The sequence below is a fragment of the Watersipora subatra genome, chromosome 7 (genome assembly GCF_963576615.1).
Source record: "Watersipora subatra chromosome 7, tzWatSuba1.1, whole genome shotgun sequence".
NCBI lineage: Eukaryota > Metazoa > Bryozoa > Gymnolaemata > Cheilostomatida > Watersiporidae > Watersipora > Watersipora subatra.
Window position 1 is genome coordinate 65,616,281 of NC_088714.1, and position 24,670 is coordinate 65,640,950.

A 24,670-nucleotide genomic window follows, 5' to 3' on the forward strand; every position below is an offset into this window, starting at 1 on the left:
AGGTATAACCCTCTATCCACAATTTAAAGGTATAACACTATCCACAATTTAGAGGTACAACCCTCTATCCACAATTTAAAAATTGTTACTGCAGTAAAACACAGGCTACTAAATTTTAAATCCCAAAATTAGAAGCAGTTACTTTAGCATCACGGTATAAAAAGGTTTTCATCAACAGAAGAACTTATTAGAAAATTAGAGATATCTAGCTATTGGTCACATGATTGGCTGACAGAATACTTCGACTCGTGACACACTGAAGTGCATATCCACAAGCATCGCGCTTACTTTATTATTGAGTTAAGAACATACATTGGCGACGTTGAGCTTGTCCGCCTTTATGCAGAGTTATGTGCTGCAGAATCAAAAACTATGTTACTGTTTAGGACAAGCTATTCATTACCGACATGTGGCATCAAGCTCGCAAACAAGAAAGAAAGTTGCGCTGTTTGATGGTGGATTATAAAAAAAGAGCGGAGAGAAGACGTAATTACTACGAGTTGTGTGTAAGTAGAGAGTTTCGCATGTTAGTTGTACACTGATGATGAGCAGGTATTTACATGTTGCTAAGGGATCATATAAAATAAGATTCGAATTGTGTCATTCTGTAAATTAGGATCCTGCTTTCGTAGTAATGGATAGTTTACTGCTGACCTCTAGCTATCGGTATTATGATGTTGCAGAAGAAAGATCCATGCAGTTTTCTTCGTCTCCAAGGATCCAGCATGCGTATTCACATTGACCCGACAGTCGTTGCAGCTGCTGAAGGGCCACGGAGCATGTATGAATTTTGAATTTAAGTTTACCCTCATTTTAGTATTATCAAATAGCGTACTTGGTGAACAAATATCATATAGATATTCTATTGCTGCATTTCATAATGAAGCAATTACTTTTACCATTTGCACAACAGATAATTCTCTTATATCTTGGTATAGCCTGCAAAATAAGGCTAGTTGTAAGACTGTATATTTTAGCGTAGGCTGCTAGATACAGAGTTTATATAGTATATAGTAGGTACAGTACTCGATGTGTGATGGGGTGAGTCACTTATCTAGTGAGCTGCCCTGACAATCCTTAGATGAACTTGTTCAGCTTGTCAGTTAATCAGTGAACTCACGAAAATGATTGGTAGCTCCGACCATGTGACTATTTGGGTCAAGTGATGAATTCTATAACATTTATAATCAATGGTTATTATCTACATGTATTTATCAATTGATATGCTTTTTGTTGATCCTATGGCCAGTCTTTAGTTAGACAGGAACTAGAGTAGTATTTGGAGTTCATGCCATCATTTCTTCATAAGACTCGAGATGGTTTTTCATTATGCGAAATTGAACTGAGGATCTTTTGCCTTTTGGCAGTCCAATTAGTTCTTTTAAATCATTTTTTTAGAATGCACAAGCTATTACACTCTAATATTGGTGCTGTAAATGTATTCTATGTCCATGTTCTAATATTGGTGCTGTAGACATGTTACATGTCCATGTCCCAATATTGGTGCTGTAAATGTATTCTATGTCCATGTTCTAATATTGGTGTTGTAAACATGTTACATGTCCATGTCCCAATATTGGTGCTGTAGACATGTTACATGTCCATGTCCCAATATTGGTGCTGTAAATGTATTCTATGTCCATGTTCTAATATTGGTGTTGTAAACATGTTACATGTCCATGTCCCAATATTGGTCCTGTAAATGTATTCTATGTCCATGTTCTAATATTGGTGTTGTAAACATGTTACATTTCCATGTCCCAATATTGGTGCTGTAAACATGTTACATGTCTATGTCCCAATATTGGTGCTGTAAACATGTTACATTTCCATGTCCCAATATTGGTGCTGTAAACATGTTCTATGCTCATCTCAATTGCTAGAAATTATTTAACAATTCTCAGACTAACCATTGCTAACTCTCAGATTTATCTCGACAACAACAACTTTATCGCAACTTCAATAACTACTCATAAATAGCTAGGCCAAACTGGAGTTTAGTTAACTCATTCTATTCACTCATTGAAGGAAGAAAGTCGCACCTTTTTCGCACGATGCTTGTTACAGCCAGAAAATGGGGCATCATGAATAAATGCTACAAGTACTCTTTGTATAGATTCTTTGACCTATTGGACAAATAGGTCAAAGACATCTATACAAACTGAAAAGCATCTTGAAGTCTCTTCATATCAGAGCATGTTAGGCGAAGCAAAGCAAGTAAGATTTAAAAACATGGTTGAACAGGGCTTTTCTTCAACTGCGTAACTAGCAACTTTTTATCTAACCCAACTGCAGAGAAACGTAGGCATGTATGAAAAAGTTTTATTACGTATTAGAATTGCTCCTATATGGAGTGAATGAACTGTTTCCATAATGTGGATTCAGAGTTGTGTGCACTTGTTGAATTACTGTGTAATAAGTGTTTCAATGGACAATCGCGTGTTACGAATTTATGCTGACATTTTGTTAACAAATATGAGGATTTCTAGGCCAGAGGTAATTGTGGCGCATCCGGAACTGCTCAAATCGAAATAAGAATGACTGAAGCGTGAAAAGTATTTACAACGAATTAGCTTGCGCGGCATTTTCTTGCGCGGCATTCGCTCGTGTCGGCAAGTGTCGTTTCTATATTTCGCAAGCATAAAACATTCGATAAAAGTTTGTGAATAACAAAACTCACTTGTCTTGTGGATCTTTGCCTTCTCCATCTTGCAGATGGGGACAAACTTGTAGACTAACCGCATCTTGGAAACATAGAGATTGATACATCTGTGTATTTACATTACTCTTTCGTTTCTCACAGGATGGCATGGAATGGCGATGATGAAAATCTGATAGACAGGTTTGATGTAAGAGCCCATTTAGACCAGATACCGGAGTTTAAGCCTGGTTCTAGTCTGTAAGTAGGCCTACTCTACTTCCATATCAACATTACAAACATCAACCATTACTTTAATATCAAGTTACCTGCGACCTGATCGCTTTAACCAGCTGACAACATCAAATAGAAACAATTTCAAGATCTTACATCTACCACAGAAGGGCTAAAAATCAGCCGTTACTACGAAATCTATTAGCACTTTTTGTTGCTTTTCAACGGGTTCCAGTGGTCACACTGTCATCAGTCCAAGCCAGTGGCAGTTTTCCAAAAAACATGCATTTATTATCCAATGATTTTAACAATCAAGCATGGCAAATTGGGGCAAACTTATAGTCATTGTTCATAAACACCACAAAAATCTATTTCAAAATGTATTTATTGTGTTAGAGGATCATTCAAACTATATTCAGTCAAATCAAATTGAATGACCAAGTTTCACAAAAGTTTTACCGAATGTGGTCACCATGGAATTAAAAAGGAGGCGTATATATAAACGCTCTCTAGTTGCATTACCCATCCATGAGAACAGATTCACGTACAAGAGGTTGATTGAGAGTTGTCTTTCATACTGTAAAACAACTCCAAATATGCAGTCTACTGAAATTGGTCACCATGGAATTTAAAAGAAAGCGTATACATATACGCTCGTTATAGCTGCCCTAGCTTATATGCAGGGATATGTAGTATTTTATTCAGTTACAAGTGCAATGCGCTCTAAGTTATGGGCCTGACATCGGTGAGTTCAGAATTTGCGGTCATATACGAAACCGAAAGTAAAGAGTCTGTCCATATATTGATAATATTGATTGATTTGTGTTGCAGTCCTGACGCCCTCGAAGTTGAAGATGACATGAGGTGCAACTATGACAGATATCGTATCATTGTGCAAAACGACTGCGCACGCATTACTGAAGAGGCTGCTCTCAAACAAATTGACCTTGACGAGAGATTTGGAGATGTCAGCAAAAATTCAGAACAAGAGGACAAGAAGAAGTTAGTATTTCTTAGAGCTGTTCGATGTCTACCTGCACTATGCATTCAATCTCAGAGTTGTTTTCTCCTGAAAACTGAATGAAACCGAATCTTCATTTGTTACTTCGGTTTACTCATATGGGCATTATGAACCGCATCGTACCGAGATTTGTATATTTATTAATAAATAGTAAACTAATAATTAATATTTAAAAAAATGTTTAGGTAATGGTGACATTTTTAATTATATTAATATTAATTAACCAATCCAATTTGAAAAATGTTATCCTCTTTAAAATTTAATGAATCAACATCAAATTAATTAATTTAAAAACAATTGAATAAATATAAATAAAAAAATTACAATATGCTCAGGACAAATACAATCAATGAAGATTAATACTGTAATAAGATATTAAAAATATAAGTCTCTTAACTACAAATCATCATATGAGTTAATTTGGCAAGAGTCAAGACTATCGCTACATTTTGGATTAAAAGAACCCTAAACACATTTACTGACCGATCAATGCTCTCACAAAAATTTGCTTAGAAAGCTGCTGCATGGGCATGCGCAAACACTAAATCGAATCGTGATGTAAAATTCGGTTCATACGCAGTCGTCTTCTCCTTTTGAATCGATGAGCCGAGAGAGAACAACTATCGAAAAACCGAATGCAGTCGAGTCGTTATCCAGCGCTAGTAATTCTTCTTTTCTCAATTTCGTAGGTAAATGGTTCTCCTCTGACTTTTATCTTATTCTCCTCTGTACTTTATCTGATTCTACTCTGTACTTTATCTGATTCTACTCTGTACTTTATCTGATTCTACTCTGTCCTTTATCTGATTCTACTCTGTACTTTATCTGATTCTACTCTGTCCTTTATCTGATTCTACTCTGTACTTTATCTGATTCTACTCTGTACTTTATCTGATTCTACTCTGTACTTTATCTGATTCTACTCTGTCCCTTATCTGATTCTACTCTGTACTTTATCTGATTCTACTCTGTACTTTATCTGATTCTACTCTGTCCTTTATCTGATTCTACTCTGTACTTTATCTGATTCTACTCTGTACTTTATTTGATTCTACTCTGTACTTTATTTGATTCTACTCTGTACTTTATCTGATTCTACTCTGTCCTTTATCTGATTCTACTCTGTACTTTATCTGATTCTACTCTGTACTTTATCTGATTCCACTCTGTACCTTATCTGATTCTACTCTGTACTTTATCTGATTCTACTCTGTACTTTATCTGATTCTACTCAGTACTTTATCTGATCCTACTCTGTCCTTTCTCTGATTCTACTCTGTCCTTTTTCTGATTCTACTCTATATTTTATCTAATTCTACTGTCCTTTATCTGATTCTACTCTGTCCTTTTTCTGATTCTACTCTGTACTTTATCTGATTCTACTCTGTACTTTATCTGATTCTACTCTGTCCCTTATCTGATTCTACTCTGTACTTTATCTGATTCTACTCTGTACTTTATCTGATTCTACTCTGTCCTTTATCTGATTCTACTCTGTACTTTATCTGATTCTACTCTGTACTTTATTTGATTCTACTCTGTACTTTATCTGATTCTACTCTGTCCTTTATCTGATTCTACTCTGTACTTTATCTGATTCTACTCTGTACTTTATCTGATTCCACTCTGTACCTTATCTGATTCTACTCTGTACTTTATGTGATTCTACTCTGTACTTTATTTGATTCTACTCTGTACTTTATCTGATTCTACTCTGTCCTTTATCTGATTCTACTCTGTACTTTATCTGATTCTACTCTGTACTTTATCTGATTCCACTCTGTACCTTATCTGATTCTACTCTGTACTTTATCTGATTCTACTCTGTACTTTATCTGATTCTACTCAGTACTTTATCTGATCCTACTCTGTCCTTTCTCTGATTCTACTCTGTCCTTTTTCTGATTCTACTCTATATTTTATCTAATTCTACTGTCCTTTATCTGATTCTACTCTGTCCTTTTTCTGATTCTATTCTGTACTTTATCTGATTCTACTCTGTACTTTATCTGACACTTCTCAGTTCTTTGGTCAGTTTTCCATAAAGCTAACATGCAGTGGAATAAATTCAGGGTACATGAGGCATTCCATCTATTGATGGTGTGATATTGTAAATGCTAATAACTCTTAATTGAAGCTGAACTTTTTATGACATATTTGGAAAGATAGACACTGCTCGCTGAAGTTAAGCTTTCATACATCATTAGCAGCTCATTTCACTTTCACATGTTCAGCGGGTCTCAGCCGTCACCGTGGCCTGTGTGGTTGTCATTTCTTTGGTATATAATTTCATGTGCTGATAATAAAAAGGAATTCTTACAAATGCAGAAAATGTATGTGTTAATCATTTTCATATTTCCTAATCTCTGTTATATAAACCCTTCACAACTTACATGTCCGACTCTTTGTTTGCGGGTTACTAGAGTTGAATAACCAGCCTTATATCAGTTTTAGTTTTTCTTATCTCAGCAAGTTGTGGGTGTGTGACTGTTTCAGGTTTATGGAGTGTAAGAAGTTGTGGGTGTGTAACTGTTTCAGGTCTATGGATGGTAAGAAGTTGTGGGTGTGTAACTGTTTCAGGTCTATGGATGGTAAGAAGTTGTGAGTGTGTAACTGTTTCAGGTCTATGGATGGTAAAAAGTTGTGAATGTGTAACTGTTTCAGGTCTATGGAGTGTAAGAAGTTGTGGGTGTGTGACTGTTTCAGGTCTATGGAGGGTAAGAAGTTGTGGGTGTGTGACCGTTTCAGGTTTATGGAGTGTAAGAAGTTGTGGGTGTGTAACTGTTTCAGGTCTATGGTGGGTAAGAAGTTGTGGGTGTGTAACTGTTTCAGGTCTATGGAGGGTAAGAAGTTGTGGGTGTGTAACTGTTTCAGGTCTATGGAGGGTAAGAAGTTGTGGGTGTGTAACTGTTTCAGGTCTATGGAGTGTAAGAAGTTGTGAGTGTGTAACTGTTTCAGTTCTATGGTGGGTAAGAAGTTGTGGGTGTGTAATTGTTTCAGGTCTATGGAGTGTAAGAAGTTGTGGGTGTGTAACTGTTTCAGGTCTATGGAGTGTAAGAAGTTGTGGGTGTGTAACTGTTTCAGGTCTATGGAGGGTAAGAAGTTGTGGGTGTGTAACTGTTTCAGGTCTATGGAGGGTAAGAAGTTGTGGGTGTGTAACTGTTTCAGGTCTATGGAGTGTAAGAAGTTGTGAGTGTGTAACTGTTTCAGTTCTATGGTGGGTAAGAAGTTGTGGGTGTGTAATTGTTTCAGTTCTATGGTGGGTAAGAAGTTGTGGGTGTGTAACTGTTTCAGGTCTATGGAGGGTAAGAAGTTGTGAGTGTGTAACTGTTTCAGTTCTATGGTGGGTAAGAAGTTGTGAATGTGTAACTGTTTCAGGTCTATGGAGGGTAAGAAGTTGTGGGTGTGTAACTGTTTCAGGTCTATGGATGGTAAAAAGTTGTGGGTGTGTAACTGTTTCAGGTCTATGGAGTGTAAGAAGTTGTGGGTGTGTGTCTGTTTCAGGTCTATGGTGGGTAAGAAGTTGTGGGTGTGTAACTGTTTCAGGTCTATGGATGGTAAAAAGTTGTGGGTGTGTAACTGTTTCAGGTCTATGGATGGTAAAAAGTTGTGGGTGTGTAACTGTTTCAGGTCTATGGAGGGTAAAAAGTTGTGAGTGTGTAACTGTTTCAGTTTTATGGTGAGTAAGAAGTTGTGGGTGTGTAACTGTTTCAGGTCTATGGATGGTAAAAAGTTGTGGGTGTGTAACTGTTTCAGGTCTATGGAGGGTAAGAAGTTGTGGGTGTGTAACTGTTTCAGTTCTATGGAGGGTAAGAAGTTGTGAGTGTGTAACTGTTTCAGTTTTATGGTGGGTAAGAAGTTGTGAATGTGTAACTGTTTCAGGTCTATGGAGGGTAAGAAGTTGTGAGTGTATAACTGTTTCAGTTCTATGGTGGGTAAGAAGTTGTGGGTGTGTAACTGTTTCAGGTCTATGGAGTGTAAGAAGTTGTGGGTGTGTGTCTGTTTCAGGTCTATGGTGGGTAAGAAGTTGTGGGTGTGTAACTGTTTCAGGTCTATGGTGGGTAAGAAGTTGTGAGTGTGTAACTGTTTCAGGTTTATGGTGGGTAAGAAGTTGTGAGTGTGTAACTGTTTCAGGTCTATGGATGGTAAAATGTTGTGGGTGTGTAACTGTTTCAGGTCTATGGAGGGTAAGAAGTTGTGGGTGTGTAACTGTTTCAGGTCTATGGAGTGTAAGAAGTTGTGGGTGTGTAACTGTTTCAGGTCTATGGTGGGTAAGAAGTTGTGAGTGTGTAACTGTTTCAGGTCTATGGATGGTAAAAAGTTGTGGGTGTGTAACTGTTTCAGGTCTATGGATGGTAAAAAGTTGTGGGTGTGTAACTGTTTCAGGTCTATGGAGGGTAAAAAGTTGTGAGTGTGTAACTGTTTCAGTTTTATGGTGAGTAAGAAGTTGTGGGTGTGTAACTGTTTCAGGTCTATGGATGGTAAAAAGTTGTGGGTGTGTAACTGTTTCAGGTCTATGGATGGTAAAAAGTTGTGGGTGTGTAACTGTTTCAGGTCTATGGATGGTAAAAAGTTGTGGGTGTGTAACTGTTTCAGGTCTATGGATGGTAAAAAGTTGTGGGTGTGTAACTGTTTCAGGTCTATGGAGGGTAAAAAGTTGTGAGTGTGTAACTGTTTCAGTTTTATGGTGAGTAAGAAGTTGTGGGTGTGTAACTGTTTCAGGTCTATGGATGGTAAAAAGTTGTGGGTGTGTAACTGTTTCAGGTCTATGGAGGGTAAGAAGTTGTGGGTGTGTAACTGTTTCAGTTCTATGGAGGGTAAGAAGTTGTGAGTGTGTAACTGTTTCAGTTTTATGGTGGGTAAGAAGTTGTGAATGTGTAACTGTTTCAGGTCTATGGAGGGTAAGAAGTTGTGAGTGTATAACTGTTTCAGTTCTATGGTGGGTAAGAAGTTGTGGGTGTGTAACTGTTTCAGGTCTATGGAGTGTAAGAAGTTGTGGGTGTGTGTCTGTTTCAGGTCTATGGTGGGTAAGAAGTTGTGGGTGTGTAACTGTTTCAGGTCTATGGTGGGTAAGAAGTTGTGAGTGTGTAACTGTTTCAGGTTTATGGTGGGTAAGAAGTTGTGAGTGTGTAACTGTTTCAGGTCTATGGATGGTAAAATGTTGTGGGTGTGTAACTGTTTCAGGTCTATGGAGGGTAAGAAGTTGTGGGTGTGTAACTGTTTCAGGTCTATGGAGTGTAAGAAGTTGTGGGTGTGTAACTGTTTCAGGTCTATGGTGGGTAAGAAGTTGTGAGTGTGTAACTGTTTCAGGTCTATGGTGGGTAAGAAGTTGTGGGTGTGTAACTGTTTCAGGTCTATGGATGGTAAAAAGTTGTGGGTGTGTAACTGTTTCAGGTCTATGGAGGGTAAGAAGTTGTGGGTGTGTAACTGTTTCAGGTCTATGGAGTGTAAGAAGTTGTGGGTGTGTGTCTGTTTCAGGTCTATGGTGGGTAAGAAGTTGTGGGTGTGTAACTGTTTCAGTTCTATGGAGGGTAAGAAGTTGTGGGTGTGTAACTGTTTCAGGTCTATGGATGGTAAAAAGTTGTGGGTGTGTAACTGTTTCAGGTCTATGGAGGGTAAGAAGTTGTGGGTGTGTAACTGTTTCAGGTCTATGGATGGTAAAAAGTTGTGGGTGTGTAACTGTTTCAGGTCTATGGAGGGTAAGAAGTTGTGAGTGTGTAACTGTTTCAGTTTTATGGTGGGTAAGAAGTTGTGGGTGTGTAACTGTTTCAGGTCTATGGATGGTAAAAAGTTGTGGGTGTGTAACTGTTTCAGGTCTATGGATGGTAAAAAGTTGTGGGTGTGTAACTGTTTCAGGTCTATGGAGTGTAAGAAGTTGTGGGTGTGTAACTGTTTCAGTTCTATGGAGGGTAAGAAGTTGTGAGTGTGTAACTGTTTCAGTTTTATGGTGGGTAAGAAGTTGTGAATGTGTAACTGTTTCAGGTCTATGGAGGGTAAGAAGTTGTGGGTGTGTAACTGTTTCAGGTCTATGGATGGTAAAAAGTTGTGGGTGTGTAACTGTTTCAGTTCTATGGAGGGTAAGAAGTTGTGAGTGTGTAACTGTTTCAGTTTTATGGTGGGTAAGAAGTTGTGAATGTGTAACTGTTTCAGGTTTATGGTGGGTAAGAAGTTGTGGGTGTGTAACTGTTTCAGGTCTATGGATGGTAAAAAGTTGTGGGTGTGTCACTGTTTCAGGTCTATGGATGGTAAAAAGTTGTGGGTGTGTAACTGTTTCAGGTCTATGGAGGGTAAGAAGTTGTGGGTGTGTCACTGTTTCAGGTCTATGGTGGGTAAGAAGGCTGCAATAGGATTCAGTTATGACGAATCTGAAGATTCCTCTAAAAAACTGTCGTCTGCAGAGAAAGAATTGAGTGACGAGGAACAGGAAGACAATGACTTTGAGGATGTAGATCTGGGTACTGTAACACCATATACATAACTTCTGTATACCTTCTATACTTATTTATCTGTAGGGGTTGAGATATCGCTGTAGTTGCTAGAATCGGCCTAATGTTCGTGTGGATAGCTTTAAATCTTAGCCTATCTTCGTGGAATCGCTCTATTTGTTTATTGATTTGCAGATATCGCATTTGACATTGATGAAATATCGGATGAGCTAAAGCAGCAACTAGACATCGTCGCCATCACATACGGCATGTCTATCGGCGAGTTTGCAGAGCAGCTCACCAAGGACAAGGAGGATGAAAGCGAACTGAGGGAGGCGAAGATCGCTGAGCAGGAGAAGGCAGCTATGTCTGTAAGCGAATGCATCAGGCGTGTCTATATGTGCGCGTGTCTATATGTGCGCGTGTCTAAAAGTAGGCGTATCTATATGTGAGTGTGTCTATATGTGGCCGAGGCCCTATGTCGACCATGTCATGTGTAGAGATTTCTGTGGGCGTGTCCATATGTGGACCATGTTGGTTGTAGATGTCTGTGGTCATGTCTATATGTGGAACATGTTGTGTAGGCGCGTGTGTGGCCGTGCTTGTATGTGAATGCGTTTATACATTAGGGATTTCATATGTAGGTAAGCACCTATGCTAAGAAATGATGATATGTTGTTGTGCGTGTAGCACGTATGCTAGGAAATGGTGATATGTTGTCGTGCATGTAGATTGATGCTTGTACAGTAGGCCCCATCATACGACATTAATTCGTTCTGGTGTCGGGACCTTGAGGCGAAAATGTTGTATGGAGGGGCATAGGAACATTAGTAATTATCAAATGCACCCAACCTCCTCCCGTAAAAGAATTAAAATATCATCTACATTCCGTATATAGTTAAATTAGTAACAAAATAGTGACGTAAGTAATACATACTTACAATGTATATAATCATGCACAGTACATTACAATTGCAATAAAATTTTAAAATGGCGTTTATAACGTAAGGTGTTCTTGATAATTGTTCCAAGCGTGGATTGGTTATGGCCATATTCCTTAGCAAGGTTGGCGATATACTTTTTCATATATCGTGGTTATCTCCAGCTCCATTTCCATAGTAATCATTTTCTTCTCCATTTGACATAAGTAGCAATCTTGTGACCATTGATAACGAATTAAAGTTTATATTAAGCACTAAAATGCGCAATAAATACATTATCATATCACTCACGTAAGCTCTCAATGAGATCGCAACTCGCAGTCATGCCGTATGTGCAATGGCCGCCAAATTTGGATTTTGGAGAGATATTGTTGTTCATGCCATATGGCGGGGAAAATGCCGTAACGAGGGACCAGAAAAACTTTGTATTCCACTTCGTAAGGCGAAAAAACCATAAGACAGGCGTCATTACTTAGGAGTCCACTGCATTTACATGTATATTGTCACGAGTTGGAGAGGTAATCTTGGAGGAATGCTCGCAGACGAAACCTGGATGTTGTCTAAGTTCAATTCACACTTTTATAAGTATAATGTTACTCCAGCAATACCACCATCGAATGGCTGTTAGAGGTTAGAGGGTAGCTTCCTTCGTGTCACTTTTATCGAGTATTTCTATTTATTCGGCATGTTGCTATTCAGCGTGTTGCTATTCAGCGTGTTGCTATTCAGCGAGTTCCTATTCAGCGTGTCGCTATTCAGCGTGTCGCTATTCAGCGTGTTGCTATTCAGCGAGTTCCTATTCAGCGTGTCGCTATTCAGCGTGTCGCTATTCAGCGTGTTGCTATTCAGCGTGTCGCTATTCAACATGTCGCTATGCAGCGTGTCGCTATTCAGCGTGTTGCTATGCAGCGTGTTGCTATTCAGCGTGTTGCTATGAGGTGTAAACCATTATTTTAAGGATTTTAATGAAGCTTCTATTTCTGTAAAATATAGATTACACTAGAGAAAGGAGTTCTTACCTTAGTTTGTATAAGTTTTAATTTATACATTATATAGTTTACTTGCTCTCTATAAAACCAGTTTCATAGAGAACAATTTTTAACAATTGGAGGATGTGGTCATGATGCGTTGAAACAAGTTTTTATCAACTGGTAACTATTTACTAGCGGTTAACCTGCTACAGGACTATTTACTAGTAGTTAACCTGCTACAGGACTATTTACTAGCAGTTAACCTGCTACATGACTATTTACTAGCAGTTAACCTGCTACTGGACTATTTACTAGCAGTTAACCTGCTACATGACTATTTACTAGCAGTTAACCTGCTACTGGACTATTTACTAGCAGTTAACCTGCTACAGGACTATTTACCAGTAGTTAACCTGCTACAGGACTATTTACTAGCAGTTAACATGCCACAGGACTATTTACTTGTGGTTAACCTGCTACAGGACTATTTACTAGCAGTTAACATGCCACAGGACTATTTACTAGCAGTTAACCTGCCACAGGACTATTTACTAGCAGTTAACATGCCACAGGACTATTTACAAGCAGTTAACCTGCTACAGGAGATTGCGGCTTGTTACTATTACGGTAGTTACTATGTGCAATCATTTGTCATCTGCACAAAAAGATAGTCACTAAACCGCACCATCGTGTGATATTAGCCAGCTAAAAATTATATTTGTACGCAAAGGCATGTATCTATGTTAAAGCTTTTCTTAGTGAGTAGGCTCATGTGTTGGCGTAACTGTATTAGGGTATGTCTGTATGTGGGCGTATTTCTGCATGGACGCGTCTGTGTTTGTGTTTTAAAACTGGTTATGCTTGCCAGATAGTTCACAAACTGATCAGGTACAAGCCTAGCGTGTGACTCTTATTAATTCTTAGGGGCGTAAATCACGTAAGGAAAGGAGGCTGTACAAGGAGACAATGCTGAGGCTACGAGGTGTCAGCCCTCCCAGGTTTGCTAAATTACTCACTGCCCTACAATCAATGCCCTTGCCAGTTTTGAGCGTTTTAACAGAGCTTCCTAGTATGTTTGTCTGTTTTTTCAGATACCAACCCCCAGACCAACGGGCCAGAGGTAGTCCCACCTACAGTCAAAGATCTAGGGCTGACAGCGACTCCTCACGTTCTCCGAGTCCGGTTGTTGACAGCCTCGAGTTCATAACCAACCTAGATGATGAGGCAGTGACGGAGCAACCTCGGGACCTCCCCAGTGAAACTAATCTCCCACCTCACCTCAGACTTAGCAAGAACTCATCTACCACCGGATGGTTAGTTGCTTGTCACTACCTTTTTATTCCACAACCAGAGGGGCTCTATGCTTGAAAGGAAAATTTATAGAACCACTATTTAAAAAGAAATTATGGAACATGTTTTTAAAAGGAAAATGTTTCAAACGGCTAATTGTAGTGCTTTGTTTTAAAGAAAAAATTATGAGAGCTCTTGTTGTAGAGAAAAAATTTTAATAGCTCAATTAGCATGATAGCTCTATTGTAGCATGATAGCTCTGTGGTAGCATGATAGCTCTATGGTAGCATGATAGCTCTATGGTAGCATGATAGCTCTATGGTAGCATGATAGCTCTATGGTAGCATGATAGCTCTGTGGGAGCATGATAGCTCTATGGTACCATGATAGCTCTATGGTAGCATGATAGCTCTGTGGTAGCATTATAGCTCTATGGTAGCATGATAGCTCTATGGTAGCTCTATGGTAGCGTGATAGCTCTGTGATAACAAAGAAAACTCATGGCAGCTTCAAGTTCACTGTGGTAAAGCCTTCTGTAAACATTGGGTAACAATATGAGTTACCTGGATATTTTTGGGTTGTTTGCTGAAAAGAATATTTCTTATTCTCAGTCTCTTGTATGACTCATTTTTGCCCCTTTTGTCAAGAGAATGTTGAACTGCTTTCTTAGCAAGACACGCTATATCAATGTGCAGCTCAACCTACTGTAGGTAGATGTATGCTAGATATACAGCTCAACCTACTGTAGGTAGATGTATGCTAGATATACAGCTCAACCTACTGTAGGTAGATGTATGCCAGATGTACAGCTCAACCTACTGTAGGTAGATGTATGCCAGATGTACAGCTCAACCTACTGTAGGTAGATGTATGCTAGATGTACAGCTCAACCTACTGTAGGTAGATGTATGCTAGATGTGCAGCTCAACCTACTGTAGGTAGATGTATGCTAGATGTACAGCTCAACCTACTGTAGGTAGATGTATGCTAGATGTACAGCTCAACCTACTGTAGGTAGATGTATGCTAGATGTGCAGCCTAGCATACTTATCATTATTATAATATCATGCATATAATAATAATAATAATATATTAATAATATTAAGGGCTTCCTGCTCTTGATATGCTCTTATAATTTCCATATCAAGACCAGGGAGCCCTTAATAGTATGTAAATTAATGTTTATTGTATTTGTTTTATCTGTAGGAAACAGCGGAGAATGAGGAGCGTCTCACCAACTGATGAGCCATGGAAAGATTCATCCAATCAGATATCTCGGTGAGCAGTCGTTTTATACCGCCATTAATTTAATCAATTTGTTTTCAGCTAAATGGGAGATGCTCAGACATGAAAACTGTTCCAGGGTGGTATTAGGATCCAAACTCATTCACTGATAATTTCCATTCACTTATACTCTTATACTTCATCCACTTATACTCTTATACTTCATCCACTTATACTCTTATACTTCATTCACTTATACTCTTATACTTCATCCACTTATACTCTTATACTTTATTCATTTATACTCTTATACTTCATTCACTTATACTCTTATACTTCATCCACTTATACTCTTATACTTCATCCACTTATACTTTTATACTTTATTCACTTATACTCTTATACTTCATCCACTTATACTCTTATACTTTATTCACTTATACTCTTATACTTCATTCATTTATACTCTTATACTTTATTCACTTATACTCTTATACTTCATTCACTTATACTCTTATAATTCATTCACTTATACTCTTATACTTCATTCACTTATACTCTTATACTTCATTCACTTATACTTTTATACTTTATTCACTTATACTCTTATACTTCATCCACTTATACTCTTATACTTTATTCACTTATACTCTTATACTTCATTCATTTATACTCTTATACTTTATTCACTTATACTCTTATACTTCATTCACTTATACTCTTATACTTTATTCACTTATACTTTTATACTTTATTCACTTATACTCTTATACTTCATCCACTTATACTCTTATACTTCATCCACTTATACTTTTATACTTTATTCACTTATACTCTTATACTTCATTCACTTATACTCTTATACTTCATTCACTTATACTCTTATACTTTATTCACTTATACTCTTATACTTTATTCACTTATACTCTTATAATTCATTCACTTATACTCTTATACTTCATTCACTTATACTCTTATACTTCATTCACTTATACTCTTATACTTCATCCACTTATACTCTTATACTTTATTCACTTATACTCTTATACTTTATTCACTTATACTCTTATACTTCATTCACTTATACTCTTATACTTCATTCACTTATACTCTTATACTTCATCCACTTATACTCTTATACTTTATTCACTTATACTCTTATACTTCATCCACTTATACTCTTATACTTTATTCACTTATACTCTTATACTTCATTCACTTATACTCTTATACTTCATTCACTTATACTCTTATACTTTATTCACTTATACTCTTATACTTTATTCACTTATACTCTTATAATTCATTCACTTATACTCTTATACTTCATTCACTTATACTCTTATACTTCATTCACTTATACTCTTATACTTTATTCACTTATACTCTTATACTTTATTCACTTATACTCTTATAATTCATTCACTTATACTCTTATACTTCATTCACTTATACTCTTATACTTCATTCACTTATACTCTTATACTTCATCCACTTATACTCTTATACTTCATTCACTTATACTCTTATACTTTATTCACTTATACTCTTATACTTTATTCACTTATACTCTTATAATTCATTCACTTATACTCTTATACTTCATCCACTTATACTCTTATACTTCATTCACTTATACTCTTATACTTCATCCACTTATACTCTTATACTTTATTCACTTATACTCTTATACTTCATCCACTTATACTCTTATACTTTATTCACTTATACTCTTATAATTCATTCACTTATACTCTTATACTTCATTCACTTATACTCTTATACTTCATTCACTTATACTCTTATACTTTATTCACTTATACTCTTATACTTTATTCACTTATACTCTTATACTTCATTCACTTATACTCTTATACTTCATTCACTTATACTCTTATACTTTATTCACTTATACTCTTATACTTTATTCACTTATACTCTTATACTTCATTCACTTATACTCTTATACTTCATTCACTTATACTTTTATACTTTATTCACTTATACTCTTATACTTCATTCACTTATACTCTTATACTTTATTCATTTATACTCTTATACTTTATTCACTTATATTCTTATACTTCATTCACTTATACTCTTATACTTCATTCACTTATACTCTTATACTTTATTCACTTATACTCTTATACTTTATTCACTTATATTCTTATACTTCATTCATTTATACTCTTATACTTTATTCATTTATACTCTTATACTTTATTCACTTATACTCTTATACTTCATTAATTTACCTATACATACATTCATTCACACATACATTCATCAATTTACATGTACATACATCTACTTACGCATCCACCTACCTCTCCATCTTCTCTGCAAGTTAAAAAACATGGGATCTCCGCATTTATCCATTTGCTGCTGATCTTAGTATCTCTACACGAAGCTGGTTTGCTGGGTGCTATTTCCTTACCACTCTTTTGTCGCAGGAAGCAGTTGTCTCCACCTCCTCCAGTAATCAAGAGATATCGACGTGCTAGTTTAGAAAAGTCATCAGACGACAAAAGCGGTTTATCATCTGATGAAGAAGGCACTTCTCAGGGACCATCCTCATATAAGTAAATATAATATTTAATAATAATATAACTTTTCGTTTTCAACTAGCTATTCTAGTAATTGTCACCTCTTGTAGTAAGTAGCTGTGTATTTTTGTAACTAGTGGCTGTGATGTTCATTGCAATGGATGATCTATGTATTGTCTACTTGCCTGTGTATTCGATTGCTGCAATGACTCTAGTTGTGTCACCTTGTAATCGTGTCCCCTTGTAATCTCTCACAGCTTGTAACTAGTAAATCTGTCTATTTAAATATATATACATGTAAATATATAAATATACACTATTGTCACACAGTTTGAATTGAATATATATATAAATATATATTTATTCCACATTGTAAAATGAATATGTATTTATATATAATATATATAGTGAATATATATATAAATATATATATATTCAATTCATGTATATACATAAATATACATTGTTTTCACACAATATGAATTAAATATATATATTCAATATATATATATATATAGACAAATGTATATATATATATATACATTTGACAATATATATATATATTTAATATATATATTTAATTTATATATATATATTCAATTCATATTGTGTGAAAATAGTGTACTAAGTGATTAGTCTCTAATAATCAGTATTGTATGTGGAGTAGTATATAGTAGCTGCTCTTATAGCATAAGCTTCCTACAACATAACTTCCATTTAACCTCAAGATATTAAAGGAAGGAATAACATAAAGTATTCCAAATAAAGAATAAAGTAAAGAATTCCATATAACGTAAAGCTTCAGGATTCAAGTTGAGTTACTTTCTCTCGGTGTTTGAAAGAGAATATATCTTCTTTCAATACCCTTATGAGCGTTCTTTAAGTCAGGAGTTCTTCAAGTCAGGAGTTCTTCAAGTCAGGAGTTCTTCAAGTCAGGAGTTCTTCAAGTCAGGATGTTTAAAGTTGAACGCCACACATGGTCTTTGTTTAGCGTGTTTAGCTCTCACTCTATCAGTAATCACATCCACTGGATTGTTCAGAGAGATGATCCTAAATCTGCTATTACACATGAACAATATACAGCAGTCGGTTGTCATATGAATTTCATTGTAATCGCTATTCAGTCATGGTAAATTGTGAGATCTCCGCACACCTATAAACGGATAGGCGGCATGTCGGTCGCCCATTACTCAAAGTGACATTAGAAGATAACTTCAAGTGTATGGTTACCCATATGATGAAGCGATAGTTTGTGACCTGTCTCATTCCAAAATAGTTTTTTATATTCTGTCATGCGAATACCCTTATGCATTGGAGAAAAATACACCGGAAGGTAATATTTCCAAAATTTTGTTTCTTAAAAGAGCAACAAAATTGTTAGATTTATGCTTTTGGAAAGTTAATGCCGCTGGACCATTGCATTTCTATGAAATTATGAAGCCCCCTCGTAACAACTCATGATAGGAGAAAACTCAAGCTAAAATTGTCTAGATAGGTGGACTTGAGCGCACTTCGGTGAAACTTAGGATTGAGTATGACTGCCATTTAAACTGGACTTGAGTTCACAGGTCACTGTTGTTGGCATTTCACTTGGAGGTTAAGGAAGTTTTACAGGCATAATACAAACATGTAAACTCAGCTTTACAGCATGTCATGATGTCTTTTAATAGCTATATATCTTTGTTCAAACTCGCTTGCTGATCTAGCACTGCTGACTTCATGGCACCCCGACGGATGACTTTATCAAACAGGTGGCAGTGCTAACAGTCAGGCAGCCTGAGCTGACAATAAGTATTTGTCCAGGTTTTCTCTGCCATTATTTGAGCGGCTGATCATTCCATTTCCTTCAGTCAGTTTTGTTTACACCAGTCATCTCTTATTAACTTTGTCTATTTCCGTGACAGCCAATTCACTTGTCAAGTGGACAGATCGACTGATCGACTCTGCCGATTAACATTGCGTATGCAAAGAGTGCATCATTCTTATCTGTTATAAGCACAAACTTTCTTGTTCCGCTTGAAAAAATGAAACTGCATTTGATCTGCATCGAATGCTTGTCACAACCAAACAATCGTCTACAAGCTGAATAAGTTTAAATGCAGATCGTCTGGTTTTTCCAACATATATAGTCGACTAGAAGTATAACCTTTATTGACTGTTCGAGATTTTAACAAAATCCTCCCAATTATTGGCAAGTATGCGCATTGCTTTGCACAAATTGTATCAGCTATCTAAGAATAGAACTGTCTGCCATAAACGAGTGCTATTTTAATTTCTAAGATTTTTAGAATGTAATAAAAATATCAGGTTGGTCATGAAAAACCATGTTTAATGCCTTGAAGATACCAGGTTTGATATCATGGAAAAACCAGGTTTGAGGCCTCATTTGAATTTAAATCATGTACATGTAAATATAATTTTACCCAATGAATGCGGTATTTGAGAGTTATTTTGATATGAAAATTGGTCCTTCAACCTAATATCGTATTCTAAAACATCCGTTGCAAATTAAATGTTATGAATTTACGGAACATGGAATTAGTTGAAATTAGATATAGGATATGATAGAATCATAAAAAGACAATTGTGCAGCTATCGGGGAGACAATCGTGCAGCTATCGGGGAGACAATCGTGCAGCTATCGGGGAGACAATCGTCAGCTATCGGGGAGACAATCGTGCAGCTATCGGGGAGACAATCGTGCAGCTATCGGGGAGACAATCGTGCAGCTATCGGGGAGACAATCGTGCAGCTATCGAGGAGACAATCGTGCAGCTATCGGGGAGACAATCGTGCAGCTATCGGGGAGACAATCGTGCAGCTATCGGGGAGACAATCGTGCAGCTATCGGGGAGACAATCGTGCAGCTATCGGGGAGACAATCGTGCAGCTATCGGGGAAACAATCGTGCAGCTATCGGGGAGACAATCGTGCAGCTATCGGGGAGACAATCGTGCAGCTATCGGGGAGACAATCGTGCAGCTATCGGGGAGACAATCGTGCAGCTATCGGGGAGACAATCGTGCAGCTATCGGGGAGACAATCGTGCAGCTATCGGGGAGACAATCGTGCAGCTATCGGGGAGACTAAAGTAAAAAGGCTGAATAATTAAAGAGGAAGAAAATGTAGAAAAGATTTTTATGAAGATCTCTGCCACTGTTCGATACTAAAAGTGACATACCATATTCAGATTTTGGGTCATGGAACGACGGTCTGAAATTATTACTGCTCATCCTTCTCCCAAAATGTTGGGTAGATGCAGTGGAAAGCTAGTAGTCATGAACATGTATTCTAACTGTGTCTTTGTGTCTATGGTGCTAGCGGTAGCAGGGCTCACACTTCGTGTCATAAACGTGTGTATAATTACTTTACGCGTTTTGTTGCAGGTCAGAGGGAGATCATAAAGGGCTGAGTAAATCATATACAGCAGCCAAAGTCAGTAAGATATTACAGCTTGTCGTGCTTCTATCCGTTGCTAGTATTTACTATGGATAGATTATGCATTACCTCATCAGAGGTCAAATGCTTTCCTCCTACAGTGTTGCGGCATATATTTCTGGTGGATGTCTGTTTTAGTTTTTCTTTGGAGTCATCTCTTATCTAAGTAATCAGACACAAGGCATCATATAAATGCTTTTGGAGCACAAGAGTGCATGAAGTTATTCTAGATATGAATTTTGATATCTTGTTTTAATCCGAGATCATTAGAATATATCAGTCATATATAGATTTCTATGTGGGTATGCTCCATGGATTCATCCTACGTATTACCTACAACATGTAGATGCATAAAGGAACGCAATGTTATATAAACAGATACATATTATATTATATCACGAGGTAGACAGGGGTAGATAATACTCCAATATGCAAACATACTTGTATACAACTTACATAGCTATAGCCTAGAGTGCTACATGAATGTGTCCAGTGTAGCCTATCGCATTGACTTATCTGTCGTTTTGGAGATAAACATGGACACTACCCCATTGTAGTCATCACTGGCTGCTGGTAAAATGTCAGCTAAAGAACGGTTACAGAGGAAGATGAGATCTGCAATTAATCGAACTTGTAAGTCACCTTACTTTCACTTTCATACAATTTTCTCACTCTCCCTTAGGGGTCGTTACCTCTCTTCCCTCACCCCTTCTTTCCTTTCATATCTGTGTTTTCTTGTTACATTCTTCTGCAGTCAGTTTTAGGATTCATCGTGGTTTTTGCATCTGTAGACCGAGAAGACAAGAGAACAACAGAGGAAAAAAAAGATCAGATGAGAAGAGAGCAGCAGGTAGGTAGAGGTGGTTATCACAGATTTTTCAGAGTAATTCATGCAAACATTAGGCTTGAATTTGGTACCTGTGCACCTGTAGGAGCGTGCTGATGAGATACGACATCAGGCGGAAGAACTTCGAAAAAAGGATTTCACGAGACATCGACATAACTCCTCATCAAGTAGATCACGTTCTCGGTCTCGTGATCGATCCATGGAGAAAAGATCTAAGGAACAATACGGTGAGCTGCAGGCATATATGTAATAGCGACATTGGAGGAAAAAGGGTAGTGTTGGTAAGAGGTACAGTTTAGACTGGAAGGAAGGTCAGATAGAAGGTAGAGTTGGTAAGAGGTATAGTTTAGACTGGAAGGAAGGTCAGATAGAAGGTAGAGTTGGTAAGAGGTATAGTTTAGACTGGAAGAAAGGTCAGATAGAAGGTAGTGTTGGTAAGACGTATTGTTTAGACTGGAAGGAAGGTCAGATAGAAGGTAGAGTTGGTAAGAGGTATAGTTTAGACTGGAAGGAAGGTCAGATAGAAGGTAGAGTTGGTAAGAGGTATAGTTTAGACTGGAAGAAAGGTCAGATAGAAGGTAGTGTTGGTAAGACGTATTGTTTAGACTGGAAGGAAGGTCAGATAGAAGGTAGTGTTGGTAAGAGGGACAGTTTAGACGAACTGCAGGCCTTAGTTTTTATTGGAGGATAACACAAGAGTGTCATAGTTAGAAGGCTGAAGATTGTGAGGGAACTCATAGTTGTGCAGAGATAATAAAGCCTGTTTTATACGAAGAAGTTGTTAGGGAAGCTCTTAAGTTGCCATAGATACTATTAATATAGCTACAGTAGATAACATAACTTACTTAGAGATGTGTCATTCTTTTTACACCAAAATATAAGAGAGTTGCACAGATATATACCAGTGCATTTTCTTAACCCTTGATCTCTGCTTGAATAAATATGCGCATGGCCCTTGTTTTACAGTCAGTAGGAGGGATGATAGACAGAGTGGTGCTGACTACAGTGGTTCCGGTAGGGGTGGTTACAGGTACGACCCTTACAGGGGATCTAGAGATGACCATTCCGGTAGATACGCCAGAGACTCCAGGGAGGCCTATGATTCCAGAGAGATGGGGGACCCAAGGTATCGACACCGAGAGAACAGAGATAACTGGAGCGCTAGAGAGAATTGGACATCAAGGGATAATTGGGACAGTCGAGATAGCTGGGACTCGAACAATCATTCTCGGGAGTCTCATAGGGGAGCTGGAGGGTATGTTCAGCCTCTCCTTACTCAGCTTTCATCTGAATCCTTTGAGGTTTCTGCAAAATCAGATATCATTATTCCTGATATTAAAAGATGACAGGTGAAGCCTAGACAGAGCATGGTCAATGATCATTGTATACTGTGTATAGATACTCTGAACTAAAAATGCGCTCATCAAGATGATAATAAATAGAATTAGTAAGTAGTAAATTAATTCCTTGTTGCGCACCATCACATACTGTACTTGATCTTCATTTCAATCTGTTTACAGGCATAGATCATACAGCAGATCACCTACCAGGAGAAGAAATTATCGTTGAAGTTTTGTACCGTAAATGTTTAAAATCTACATCCTAGAATTTATAGTCAACGGATATGTGAAGAGCTATGGCTATAATCAATGGATATGTAAAGAGCTATGGCTATAATCAATGGATATGTAAGGAGCTATGGCTGCAAGCTGTTGAGCAGCCTGTTTCGCGTCAATTACCTAGTCCATAATTATTCGCTTCGAGGAAGCAAAATCAGTGACAAAGAGAGTTTTCTTCCACCGTTGTGGAAACGAATTGTCTGTCAGTAATGTTTTTATATATATGAACTCTCCTCAAACCCACACCGGTCTTATTGCTCATTTGGGCAGATCTATTCAAGTTGCAATATACAAATTTCTTCAGATTTAAATTGTTTTCTGCTTTATGATATATTACATGTGACGGTGAAAGCCAGTAGTTGTGATTTATTAAGAATGCAGGATTGAACTCTTAAAATTTGCTAATAATGTGCTGAAGTGTTGCGTATGGCAGGTAACTTGAACAGATATCAAGTAAGAATTTTGTTAGTAGCCAGAGTTGAGTCTTGCTGAGATTGGCGTGAATATTTGCTTTTGAAATTGAACTCAACTCATGGCAACCATTACTTCTTCCTACAACACAAAAGCATATGGAATTCACCTAGCACCTTGACTAGCATCTAATGTTTTCACATAGCCATGTACAGTTGCAAGCATCTAGGGACCAGAATCCAATCTAGCATGTAGATCAAATATAAATCGATGAGCTGAAGCCCAAGCAAAGTCAGTTTTATTTACACGAGCTAAGTGCTCGCTTCATTGTGTAAGCCGTAAGGAGCCAAAAATCATAGGTTAGCTGAAGAACAGTTCTTGATAGTGTAGGCAGCTCTTGAACATATGGTTTGCACAATTCCAAAGCTTAGCATTGTGTTCTATGGCCTGAATGTGTGTTGACGATCAAGCAAATCTAGATATCTATCCTTTTGCTTGAAAAACTGCTGCAGTATATTTATTTTTGTCGGCTATACTTACATTACTCTGAAGAATTTGTCATCATCAAAAAATGTAAGCTGCCTTCCTACGAATCTCAAATACAACCAATATATTGCGCTGCAAATTACCCTAAATGTTGTTTAGTGTAATGCTATAATACCCGTTCATGTAATCAATTTATTTGCAAATCCTGCTCCACCTACGCGCAGAGGATTGAGGGAGCCATTTGCGGCAGTATGATACATTGCTACAGAAACTACACTATCGACATAGCTATCTAGAGGTAATAAATAGTTATGTCAGTACCAGTAGTGGGTTTACTAACTGGACCGGGGGCCTAAGAAGGGTTAACAGCACCCATTGAGACTCAATATCACAACTGTCGACAGCAACTGAAGTGATAGGATTATCACTACTAAGATATTTACCGGCAACTGGTTTCTAAAGCTGATGCCGAAATTCTCTCAAATGTAGGATAATTGACCGTACTCTAACAAGACGTATGCCAAGAGTGTTGTTACCTAATTATTTTAAAACATTATATTTCCGAGTGCCGAATTA

The 24,670-nt window shown here is 37.3% G+C and overlaps 1 protein-coding gene across 1 annotated transcript; it reads left to right on the top strand.

The window, feature by feature from the left end:
* Positions 1-394: 394 nt before the first annotated feature.
* On the top strand, positions 395-23,502 carry LOC137399795 (CLK4-associating serine/arginine rich protein-like). The gene is made up of 16 exons (XM_068086020.1): positions 395-506; positions 684-781; positions 2,804-2,899; positions 3,704-3,874; positions 10,212-10,348; positions 10,514-10,689; positions 13,155-13,228; positions 13,322-13,543; positions 14,727-14,798; positions 17,201-17,329; positions 20,680-20,728; positions 21,289-21,364; positions 21,523-21,581; positions 21,664-21,805; positions 22,545-22,833; positions 23,099-23,502. The coding sequence occupies exons 1-16, from the start codon at positions 408-410 to the stop codon at positions 23,145-23,147; spliced, it is 1,938 nt and encodes a 645-aa protein (XP_067942121.1). The 5' UTR covers positions 395-407; the 3' UTR covers positions 23,148-23,502.
* Positions 23,503-24,670: the final 1,168 nt, after the last annotated feature.

Excerpts from the sequence above, each read along its gene's own strand:
- LOC137399795 (XM_068086020.1), top strand. The coding sequence starts at position 408 with ATGTGGCATCAAGCTCGCAAACAAGAAAGAAAGTTGCGCTGTTTGATG. Across the intron at positions 10,690-13,154 it reads AGGAGAAGGCAGCTATGTCT|GGGCGTAAATCACGTAAGGA; the intron begins GTAAGCGAATGC and ends ATTAATTCTTAG. Across the intron at positions 20,729-21,288 it reads AATCATATACAGCAGCCAAA|TCATCACTGGCTGCTGGTAA; the intron begins GTCAGTAAGATA and ends ACCCCATTGTAG.